Source organism: Lithobates pipiens, unplaced genomic scaffold, assembly GCF_037356315.1.
Source record: "Lithobates pipiens isolate NorthernLeopardFrog02 unplaced genomic scaffold, aLitPip1_a1.2 Scaffold_22, whole genome shotgun sequence".
Taxonomy (NCBI): Eukaryota; Metazoa; Chordata; class Amphibia; order Anura; family Ranidae; genus Lithobates; species Lithobates pipiens.
In genome coordinates, this window is record NW_027507784.1 from 310,624,834 (window position 1) to 310,637,546 (window position 12,713).

The 12,713-nt window shown below is 47.6% G+C and overlaps 1 protein-coding gene across 1 annotated transcript in view; it reads right to left on the reverse strand.

The window, feature by feature from the left end:
- Positions 1–12,713, reverse strand: part of TBL3 (transducin beta like 3) — a 38,678-nt gene continuing 25,965 nt past the window's right edge. The window contains exons 18-22 of the mRNA XM_077449380.1: positions 12,489–12,547; positions 12,297–12,400; positions 10,076–10,147; positions 9,035–9,193; positions 1–495 (exon numbers count right to left, since the gene is read on the reverse strand). Coding sequence (XP_077305506.1) covers positions 344–495; positions 9,035–9,193; positions 10,076–10,147; positions 12,297–12,400; positions 12,489–12,547 — 546 coding nt within the window. The 3' untranslated portion in view covers positions 1–343. The remainder of the gene's footprint in view (positions 496–9,034; positions 9,194–10,075; positions 10,148–12,296; positions 12,401–12,488; positions 12,548–12,713) is intronic.

Here is a 12,713-nt window from a genome sequence, read left to right on the forward strand (position 1 = left end):
TTTGGGAAAGATGGTTTATTATAAAAAAGGAAAGACTCAAACTTCTCTCTATAAGATGTCCAACGAACAGAAAAAAAACAATTAGCAGCTGCCTCCAGCGCTCTGATCCAAGGTTACCAGGGCCGATAAAGTCAGGATCCGCTCAGTCTATTCCAGGCAGACACTGTTATAGAGCCAGGGGCACAGGCTCCCATCGTCAACAAAATTAGGCACCAGTGGTAGAAAAAAAAAAAACACAGCTTCTTTGACATCCTTGGCATAGGAGCCCCACAGGCTGTTTAGAATTGTCTACATGCACTGCAGGTGTCAGAGGACTTTGTGGTCATCGAGCTTTGTGACTTCGTCATGCTCTGGCATCCTCTCGCGTAGGACGACTGGTAACGGGTTTACGTGTATTCTCCTCCCCTGGCAAATCAGTCAGTCTCATGTGCTGCCACATAAAGTCCACAAACATGGAAGCCTGCAGAAGTCGGGACATTCTCTGCATGTGTCGCTCTGTGGAATGAAAGGACAAATAAGTCAAAACCATTAGAAGTGTTTTCTGATTTACTACACCCTCTTCACCTGCCCTATATGCAGATCCCATGGCTACACCCTCTTCACCTGCCCTATATGCAGATCCCATGGCTACACCCTCTTCACCTGCCCTATATGCAGAGCCCATGGCTACACCCTCTTCACCTGCCCTATATGCAGATCCCATGGCTACACCCTCTTCACCTGCCCTATATGCAGATCCCATGGCTACACCCTCTTCACCTGCCCTATATGCAGAGCCCATGGCTACACCCTCTTCACCTGCCCTATATACAGATGCCATGGCTACACCCTCTTCACCTGCCCTATATGCAGATCCCATGGCTACACCCTCTTCACCTGCCCTATATGCAGAGCCCATGGCTACACCCTCTTCACCTGCCCTATATGCAGATCCCATGGCTACACCCTCTTCACCTGCCCTATATGCAGATCCCATGGCTACACCCTCTTCACCTGCCCTATATGCAGAGCCCATGGCTACACCCTCTTCACCTGCCCTATATGCAGAGCCCATGGCTACACCCTCTTCACCTGCCCTATATACAGATGCCATGGCTACACCCTCTTCACCTGCCCTATATGCAGATCCCATGGCTACACCCTCTTCACCTGCCCTATATGCAGAGCCCATGGCTACACCCTCTTCACCTGCCCTATATGCAGATCCCATGGCTACACCCTCTTCACCTGCCCTATATGCAGAGCCCATGGCTACACCCTCTTCACCTGCCCTATATGCAGATCCCATGGCTACACCCTCTTCACCTGCCCTATATGCAGATCCCATGGCTACACCCTCTTCACCTGCCCTATATGCAGAGCCCATGGCTACACCCTCTTCACCTGCCCTATATACAGATGCCATGGCTACACCCTCTTCACCTGCCCTATATGCAGATCCCATGGCTACACCCTCTTCACCTGCCCTATATGCAGAGCCCATGGCTACACCCTCTTCACCTGCCCTATATGCAGATCCCATGGCTACACCCTCTTCACCTGCCCTATATGCAGATCCCATGGCTACACCCTCTTCACCTGCCCTATATACAGATCCCATTGCTTCAATAATTTTCTAAGCTGAAACAAACAAATCACACAGATTAGGAGTTCTGGCCTCAATCTACTTCACTTGCTGCATACTTGTTTTGGGCAGAAAAAAAAAAACTCTTATGCTTGTAAACATGTATGTTAACGGGGGGGGCTAAACGCTCATTAACGCTAGGCGCGTTTATTTATTTTAGTTTCCAGAATAAATTATTATTCTTGCCAATGAAATGCACTAACGCCCAATGCTTCACACCTGTAAACACGCTGAAAAATAGTAGAGTACTGGATAGGGGATTTTAAAAAAGGTACATATTTCAGATATACACTACAACGTTATTGTAAAAGTACAAAAAAAGTCTATTTATACACAACACTCCAATAAAATGGATACAGACATGTATTCAGAGTCATAGCTATATTTTTTTTTAACCAAAGTGAGGTTTATTGAGCATGTAAAAAAATAAAAAAAAAATACAGAATGTTTACACAAACAGAAACCGGTGCAACAGGCACCAAACATAGAAAGGAGGGGTACATTCCATGTCTGACATAACAAACGAAAGTATGCAAGTTACACAATGCATTGCTTTCATACAGTGTAGATAAAGACTCCAAAGATCTCGCAGGTGGTCACATCAAAGAGACTCGGGTCCACAGTCCCCCCACAGACCCATCGCCCTAGCTCACGCAGCTGTGTGGGACTTTCCAACCACCTATCCCAAATTTTGTGGAATTTCAACGGGCATCCCCCGATTAGAGTAGATCGTTTTTTTGTACGGTAGAGTTTGGTTGATAGCTCTCTTCCACTGCTGGATCGTCGGGGGGGGGGGGGGGGGGGGGCTGGTCTAAACCATAGTTGGGCTATCTGCATCCTAGCAGCAAAGAGAGTCTCCTGTAAGAAAGTCCTAAAATATTTGTCTTCTTCCTGGAGGCGGGGGCAGAGTGTGAGAGGAGAACCCATATGATCATGCAGAAATTGAATAATCTGTGCCCAGTACCGTTGAATGGGGGGGCAGGTCCAAATAAGGAGATAAAATGTGCTGGAAGCATCGCCACACCTAGGGCATAGAGGGTTAAAATCAGGTTTGTATTTAGATAACAGTCTAGGGGTGACATATGAGCGATGGAGTATGTAAAGGTGAGTCAGTCTATCCGACAGTTTGGGAGATACCTCAGTCGACACCGCCAGTGCCTCCCCCCAGAGTTCATCTTTCACCCCCCCCCCCCCCCCCAATATCAGTTTCCCACTTAATTTTAAGATTATAAGCATGGGCTGTGGCCCCAGGAGTGAGGAGGTGCGTGTATATGGAGGAGATTAGTTTCCGGGGGTTGCCCCCAAGAACTAGATTAGCTAGGGGCGTGTGTGCCAAGGCCGGGGGTGTACTCCCAAACTGTGTCTGCAACGCATGACGGACCTGCAGATAGCGAAAAAATGCATGGTTAGGAAGGCCAAATTCGTCCTCGAATGTCTGAAATGTCTTAACCCCATGGGATGAATAAAGTTGAGACAGGTTAAAAAAAAAAAAAAAAAAAAAAAAACCCTGCATATCCACACCTTGTAGTCCGGCACGCGCAACAACTCAGGTAAGTCAGGGTTGTCCCAGAGGGGCGTATGAGCATGCAGGGAGGGGGCCTCAGATCTAAGCTGCGCCGCTCGCCAAACCCGGCTGTGATGTGTGAGCATAGTATGCTTAGCCCCTAAGCGTGAGAGACCTCTAAGTTTACAGAAGATAATCTGGTAGAGGTGTGCAATCACATCCGTCACCGAGGTGCATACCAGATGGGAGTATCTCAGTTTGTTATGTGTGTTGAGGTAATAGAAGTGGGAGAGCTGGGAGGCCAAGTCGCATGTCTCTAAATCAGGCAGCGCAGCGCCACCCAGGTGGAGTGGGCATTTGAGTGTCCGCCAGGCTAACTTATGCCTGGAGGGGCCCCAAACGAACGAGTTAAGGATCGATTCCATATCGCGGAACAAGCGAGGGGGTGGGGCGTGCCAAAATAGGTAGAGAAGTTTGGGGAGAAGGATCATTTTGACAAGACCCAGGCGGCACAAAACCCCAAGAGGCAGTCTGGGCCAGACCTGTGTCTTCTGTTTCAAAAAGGGGAAAATGGGTGTCAGATTAAGGCTGATATAGTCCGCAGGGGAGTGAGAACAGTGTATGCCCAGGTATTTAATCCGATCCGTGCACTAAAGAGGCAGCTGGGCCTGCATCTTCGTGGGGGCGGAGACATCGATGGGGAGAATTTGGGACTTAGACCAATTAATTTGGAGACCCGAAAAAGTACCAAAACGTCGAATCAGTTCCAAAACCGCCGTCAGTGAGGGACCAGCATCCTCCAGATACAGTAACATGTCATCTACGTAAAGGCTTATAACCTCCGACAGATGTCCCATGTGGAGGCCACGAATGTCCGATTGGGCTCTGATGGCAATGGCCAGGGGCTCCACAGCCAACCCATACAGCATGGGTGATATGGGGCACCCCTGACGTGTACCGCGTGACAGAGGGAAGGGGCTGGAAATCTGGCCATTTACCAGGACTCGGGCAGTGGGGGCCTGATAGAGGAGTTGAATCTAGCGTACAAACCTAGGGTCGAAGCCAAACCTGTGCAGGCATTCCCACAGGTAGCCCCACTCCACCGAGTCAAACGCCTTTGTAGCATTCAAACTGACCACCACCCTAGAACCGGTGTTGTCATGAGGGGCCTGCAGATTCATAAATAATCTCCTGAGATTAAAAGCCGTATTCTTACCGGGCATAAAGCCGGTCTGATCTGCGTGGATAAGGTGGAGTATCATTTTTTTAAGTCTAAGGGCGAGAATCTTGGGCAATATTTTAATATCCAGCTGCAGGAGCGATATAGGGCAGAGGGGGTCTTTACCTGGTTTTGGGATGAGGACTAACAGTGCCTCGTTCATAATACGGGGAAGTACGCCAGTGTCAAATATGTGGGTATAGAGCAGGTGAAGTTAAGGGAGCAGAACCTCCTGAAACTGGGCGTAAAACTCCTGGGGAAGGCCATCTGAACCCGGGGCTTTAGACGGCGGTAGACATGCCTCCGCTATACAGTCCTCAGTTATGGGGGCCTCAAGGAGCTCAACCTGGGTCCGCGAGGACTGGAAAATCCACCGTCTGCAGCAGGGCACGCAGTTCGTCCAAGGAGCCAGTAGCCTCAGAAGTGTATAAAAACGCCAAAATTCTTGAGCCACCTCCATCGGATCCGACAGCGCGGGTCCCGCCGCAGACGCAAGTTGGACCACCACCGGGGGCCTGTGGTCCAGGTGGGCCATATAGGATAACAACCTCCCAGCCCTCTCGCCATACTCGTAAACTTTTTGTTTACTATGAAAAATTTTCTTCCCCGCTCGGTCAAGGTAATTGGTCGGTGAGTCGAGATTGCAGTCGTAATTTGGCGGAATTAGAGGGTGTGGGGCGCGCAAGAAATTCGCTCTCCAGCACCTCTAGCTCCTGCTCGGCCTGCTGTACAGCCTGCCAAGAAGAGTCCTTATAGCGATTGATACGCGTTATCAGCATGCGGGCGTGTAGCTTAAAAGCTTCCCACACCAAACCAAACGAGGCTGAGCCCGTGTTGACTCTAAAGTAGTACTCCCATTCACGCTGTACAGCCTCCAAATCAGGGAGGATCATTAGCCAAAAAGGATTTAGCCTCCACAGGCGGGACACCGGGGTGGAAGGCAGACAAAGTCTGACCCAATAGGGCGAATGATCAGATAGAACCCTGGTCCCGAACCCCACCTCTTGTAGATATGGAAGCAGGGCAGGGGAGAACAGGATCATATCAATCCGGGACATGGCATTGTGTGCCGGCGTGAAGCAGGAGTATGCCCTGTGGGTAGGGCGTCTATACCTCCAGGTATCCGTAAGGGCAAATTCGTCAAGAAACTTGCCAAATCTGGTCAGCGAAGGGGGGGGGGGGAAGAGGGCGCGGGGAACTGGATAAGTCTGTCCAAAGTGGGGGATATCACTGAATTAAAGTCCCCTAGCCAAATAGCTGGCAACGTGGGGTGCTGCAGCATAAAATCAATCCTGTCCTGGAGGACCTCAAACTGAAAGGGCGGGGTATATAAAAAGGCTAATAACAGGAATTCCAGGCCCCCAACTGTAACATGTAAAAATAAATAGCGCCCCCGTCTATCCGATCGCAGAGTGTGAAGGTGAAATTGGGCGGTTTTAGCCACCAGGACTGCAACCCCGCTAGAGTTATTGGTATGAGGGAAACATCCACCTGACCCATGGTTTTTTAAGGGACAATTGTAACTGACCTGTAATGTGTGTCTCGACCAGTACCATAACGTCCGCCCGCATTTGCTTAAGATGCGTAAGCACCGCCACCCTCTTAGATCTGTCACGCAGTCCCTGCACATTCCAGGTAACCACCTTAAGGGTCGTCATGGCAGACAGATAGTACTTTACAGGGCACCTGGAAAAGACGGTGAGCGCCCAAGCCCACACCCTTCCACATTAGGACCCTCGCAAAGGGCATTGCACAGGGTGATGGCAGCCACCCCGCCCGCCGCAGGCCCACCCCGCACCCACACTCATCATCTCTTCCCACAGCCAAAAGATAAACAAGGAGAAGGGCAGCTGATTCACGGTAGACAGTAGCAAGCAGCAAATAAATGGTCAGACATGTCATAAGAAGTGCAAACAGAAAAACAGTGTGTAACTCAAACATTGAACAAAATCTTAAGGTTACAAGGCATAACTGAACAGTGCCTACACTGGACCGGCAAGGCAGTAAAAGAACACAGCAGCACATAACAGTCATGAGAGCTGAGGCCGGCTAGGGAAACCTGACTTGAAATGACAGCAAGGAGTGCACTCGGCCACAAGGGACTAAGAGGGGCACATACAGGCGTAAAGAGTGTGCGTGGCCAGGCGCACTCCCCGCTGAAAACGGGGATGAACAAAAGTCAACTGTGCAGTGCAACCAGGTAGGGAGCCTCAGCATAGGAAAGTCTTGGCCGAGAATGGTGTCTAGATTCCAGGCTGCACAATTTGTCCATGGAAAAGGGGGACCCATATGGAGTAGGACACCAGTGGTTCTTGGCATAAAGAGGGGCACATAAAGGCATCAAGGTGTACGTGAACATGTGGAAGGCAAAATAGTCAGCAGATGGCTGATAAAGCAGGAGAGGGTGGCAGAAGCCCAAGACTACAATTCACATCATGTCTGCCCCTCGTGCGTTAAGTCCACCATCAGGGCCTGTGAGGTACATCATAGTGGCTATCAGAGTCAGGCAGGGGCATCATCCGGGCGTTGTTCCAACCAGGAGAGTACTGCAGCGGGGTCTTCAAAAAAAATGGGTCTTACCGTCCCGTACAACGCGGAGCCGAGCAGGAAACATCATCGCATAGGCTAGGTGACGAATGCGGAGCGGACGCTTGGCCTCGGTGAACTGAGCCCTCTTCTTCTGGACCTCGGCGGAAAAGTCCGGGAACACCGCGTGGAGAGCTAATACTTTGCTCTTTTGTGCTTGATTTCTTCGGATTTCTGATGCCTAATACAGCTGAAGGAGGTTATATTATACCCCCAGACTGATCACTCAAGCATGGTGTCCTCGTAGGGAATATTGCCCTTCTCACGGGTGAGGCGCAGGACCGCGTCGCGATCCCGGTAGTTAAGCATCTTTGCAATGAAGGTGCGCGGTGGGGCACCTGGAGGCGGGGGTCTTGAGGCCAGGCGATGGGCGCGCTCGACCGCAAATGTGGAAGAGAAGGCCTCCCGGCCAAAATTAGCAATCAGCAGGTTTTCAAGAAATGCTGGGGGGTCAGAGCCCTCCACCTTCTCAGGCAGTCCCACAAAGTGTAGATTATAGTGGCGCATTCTATTCTCGAGTTCATCCTGCTTGCTCAGAACGACGGTTAGCTGATGCTGCAGCCTTTCAGTAGATATCTGAAGGGGGGGAGGTATCATCCTCCACCTGCCCCAGCCTGCTCTCCGCTTCACCGACATTCTCTCTCAGCTTATGCAGGTCTTGGCGATTGAGAGAAATGTCCACTTTAACCTCCTCGATCCTGGCGGTAAGGCAGAGTGTGACAGCCTCGAGGATGCGAGCTGTGTCGCCGGAGGGAGGATTCTCCTCGGCCGGTCCCGGCGCGGCGCCATCTTCCTCCACGAGGTCCGGGCCGTCTGCACAGAACTTTCCGAGTTTGGCGATCGCGCCCTGGGACCTTTTCAGCGGCGACATAGGTACGGGGTGTCCTCCCGGGCAATGTAGGATGTGTTGCCCAGAAAAGAGAGCTAATTAGTCCACAAGGATAGGAGAAAGGATGTAATGCAGCTGAAGTTCACAGGAAGTGCGTCCTACGCCATGCAGCTGCAGGAGACGCCCCAGAGTCATAGGTACATACACAGAATCCCTATTAGCGACACCGTTAAATGCTGCAATCCCATACTTAAAATACTACAAGTGTAACCACTTGTTACAACCAAGGTATGCAGAATACCATCTCTGAATGCATGACACATCCACACTGGGTGCCACACCTGTCAGCTAAGATCAGGCTACAATTCACACAGGCTCAAAACTAGAAAATAGAAGATGGGGAAAAACTTTGCCTGGTCTGATGAATCTCGATTTCAGCTGCGACATTCAGATGGTAGGGTCAGAATTTGGTGTAAACAACATGAAAGCATGAATCCATCCTGCCTTGCATCACCGATTCAGGCTGGTGGCGTAAAGGATATTTTCTTGGCACACTTTGGGCCCCTTAGTATCAATTGAGCATCGTTTAAACACCATGGCCTACACGAGTATTGTTGCTGACCATCTCCATCTATCCATCTCTCCCCATCATAATACACACACACACATACACATATATATATATACACACACACACACACACATTTTATATATCTGACACCCTAAAACCCATCCATGGACCAGTTAAGCGTTCCTGGACCCCAGGTTAAGACCCCCTGAGCTGCAGCACATGTCACTAGGCACACGGCCCGACACCAACCAGGATGTTTTTCTTGCAAAAGCTGTGTGGCACCGGTAGGGCTGCACAGTGGAGAACTCTGGACTAGGAATAAAAAGTATTTTAGTAAGCAGGATACTCACCAGGGGGTTGAGGGGCTATATTTAAAAGACAGCTTCACTAAATGTGACATATTAGAGCAGGGTTTCTCAACCAGGGTTCCATGGAAGCCTAGGGTTCCTTGAGAAATTAGCAATTTCTGCCTCTCGGATAAGTTCCCACTGCCACCAGTGACATTTTTAGCTATCTGTAGGAGGTAATTCTTCCTAGTGTCCACAAATGTAAGAAGCATTTTTCCCACTGACCATCACACTAATGTATCATGAGTTGTAGATATAGTAATTTTTAGCAGGGGTTCCCCGAGACCAGAAAATTCTATCAAGGGTTCCTCAGTGTTGAAAAGGTTGAGAAAGGCTGTATTAGAAGGTTCTTACCTGTGTAGGGGATCAATGATTCCACGGTACCTCGGATGCCGCTGTACTGGAGCAGAGTGTCGGGTGGTACGTGGGTGAGGAGGATGTTCAGCACACATTGCGCCTCGTGACAGTTCCGAGAATTTGTGTTCCAGATGCTGCAGTATCTCAGGATGGCCTCTGATGATGAGGAATAAGAGATACACGGGGCTTAAATCATATCACACACACACCAGGACCCTTACTGTCTTCATACTGTATATATATATATATATATATATATATATATATATATATATATACACATACACATATACATACACATACATACATACATATACATACACACACACACATTTTATATTGCCGTTTATTATTTTGTCCACTCCATATTAATCTTATTATTAAATTCTGTACAATTGCCAAGGTAACTTCTGAAAAGAACAATGTACAGCAAAAACACAACCAGACTGACAATATTGAAGGGATTGGACTAGGATCCCCCGATAACTATAAGCACATTACACGCTGACAATTATCCTGGCAGGTATACTTCACTGTCTCTCATTAATACACCAGGAGATATGTTGTCAAACACAAAAGGCAGAGTACAAGAAAGTTCTGTCAATCATATTTCCTGACATTTCCCTTGTGCCCCAAAGACGTACATACACCATTAAAATGTAGAGGTGTCAGCAGTGCCGGGCTGAGGGGTTGATAGAAAAAGCTGCCACCTTGGGGCACTTCAGCAGTGGGGGGGGGGGGGGGGGGGTATGCAAAAAGACCAAGGTCTGTAATTATGATGCCGAAGTAATTTGCAGCTTATGGGAAGCACGCACTGGCCTTTTCGTCTTGAGTGCCAAAAGGACTTTGCCATCCTAGCACTGGGTGTCAGCTGTGTCTTATTTCTGAAAGTCATATTGTGTGTGTGCCCCCACTCCCCATTTACTGCTACAACACAATGCAGATGAAAACGTGACAAATACAGCTCCTGTTTAAATCCTGTCACAGGCGCCCAACTGTTAGAGGCATGGAGCTTCTATAAACACCATTATCCCCTACCTTTCTGGTCATTGCGTAACCGCAGCAGGTTTTTCTCCAGATCATCCTTCCCCTGAGGTTCCTGCAGGATGGCTAAAATTAAGATTAAGCAGAAATAGAGAGATTAGAAAGTTACTGGGCCTTAAACAATGCTTCTATGTCAGGCAGAGGAAAAGACCTGCTCTCGCTGCAAGGGTCAGGTAGCTAAACATTTAAATGTGGTTGTCTGCGGTTATTCTCTATATAAAATATAATTTTCAAGCAAACACCAACTGCCACAATATAACATACACAATATAAAATAAAGGAGGTCGGCAAGAGTCAGTGGCTAGCATCCATCTTAAGCGTTGAATGAATGAATGAAATACTTGTATAGCGCACAATGCGAACTGAATCGCCTCTAGCCGCTGTGGCGAGCTTTGATCATCTGCTAAAAGAGGAAGGTCTTGAGTTTTTTCCTAAAAGCCAGGTGATTTTCTTCCAGGCGGATGTTGATTGGTAGAGCATTCCATAGCCGAGGCCCTTGGACAGCGAATCTCCGATCCCCCTTGGATTTATACCGGGCTTTGGGCACGAGGAGGAGGTTTTTGTTGGCTGATCGAAGACTGCGGTTTGGTGTGTAATGATTTATTTTCTCCATTAGGTATTGCGGAGCTTCTCTATGCACGCATTTGTGGGTGAGGCACAGGGTCTTGAACGTGATCCGATTTTTACGGTTAGCCAATGTAAGCTCCTCAGTGAAGGAGAAATGGATTCACAGGTTTTTTTTCCTGTTATCAGCCTTGCCGCCATGTTTTGGATCAGTTGTAATCGTGCAAGTTGATATTGGGGTAATCCTATGTAAAGCGAGTTTGCGTAGTCCAGTCGTGAATTAATGATTGTTTCAACTACCACTGCTTTGTCATTCTTTGGGATAAAAGGGATGAGTCTGCGAAGCATGCGCAGCAGATGGTGAGATCGACTGACATGCGTTGTGACTGTCATGTTTAGTATGCTTAGAAGTATGTACTTGCTTTTAATCTAGATACCCTTTTGGTCTCCCTGGGAGAGTCTGATTGCCATTTGAGTGTTGTTCCCCGCCATCTTGAACATCTTTATGATACGTTAATTTGTCCCGAATGTCCGTCCTGCGGCTAATCATCTACAGCTCTGCCTTCCTTTGGGGGTTCTAAACGCGTCTTGCTGGACCTTGCCCTTTTGAGAACATCCTTTTTGGATTGGTTTTTAACTAGTTGTTATTACTTGATATGGTATTGTACATCTCCTGAGGAAGCCTATAAGTTGGCAAAACATGTCGAGATTGCTACACAATGTCAATAATCAGTAAATAACTATACCGTGGATACCCATTTTTATCAAACTGTATTTATGATGTTTTATATGGAATAAAAATGATGTAAAATTTTATGTTGTAGATTGTGTTATTGGCACCTTAAAAATCCCAACTCTTGAGCATTCATCCTGTTTTCTACTATAAAATAAAGACATAATGGTGTACAAAATAAAAAAAAGGTTTGCATTGTTATCTGTGACCTTGGAGTTATCCCATATTGTACCATCTAGATTTACCCTAGGTTACATTTTGTGGCTGACAGAATGAGATGTTTTTTTTTATTATTCTTTTATTATGGCAAAGCATTACAGATAAAACAAGTACATTTTCCAAATAAGGAAACACTTAAATCGGCAGACACCAAATACCGAAAAAAGACAAGACCTAGAAATACGTTTGCTGACAGATTATGTATTGCTTTGCATATACTATAGCATCTATAATCAGCGAAGGCAAGGGGCCTGACGGTCTTCTGTATATCTGTTCAAGTGGAAAAAACATGGTTTGAAGCTAAAAGGGGAAAAAGCAACGGAGTTAAAGCTTTCTTTGATTAGTTGCTTTGCATTCCCCACGCTGATCTGAGGTCTGCTCCTGACTGCGGAGTTGCTCATCTCCGTTCTGAAACTACAAAACCCCCCACCCTTCATGAAATTAGAGAGTGTTCACAGACAGCAGTATCAGCAGGAAGAGCTCTTGTCATGTAGGGACACCATATTTTTGAAGAAAAACAGCCGGCGAGATGCTGGACTGGCTGCCTGACCCAGCACAGAATTACAAAGTAGGAAGGACCCACGAATAATAAGTAAGTGATGGTATGAAAACCTGATTCAAGCATGAATTGGCATCTTTACTGGTCAAGAGGAGAAGCTTTGAAATATTTCTCCGTTCAAAAATCTCCATGGTACTAACCTTTTATAACGATGAGCGCGGTGTGCGGCTGGTCCAGGGTAATGGCCAGGCCCAGAGCCTTTAGGAACCTCTTCTCATGTAAAAGGTTTGACAGCTCTTGCTTTCTGCAGGAGAGAAACAGGAGGACATGCTACAATAAGAGTAACTGGGGAGCAATCTGAAAGATGCTATTAAAGTCAGGAGCGCACTTACTTTAAAATCTCATCCTCCTTTTTAGCTAGCTCTTCAGCCAGCTCGGTCTCTGTGACATCCTGGGAATAAAGTAATGGGTTATTTTCATTGTTCACATCACACTAGTAGTGCTCATTACAAAGCATGAAATGTCTACAAAGGGTCCGCTAAATTAGAGGAAGCCGATATTTCTATAAACTGATGGACCTGTCATTATTGCTTGTGTGAGCTTAAAGAATATATAAG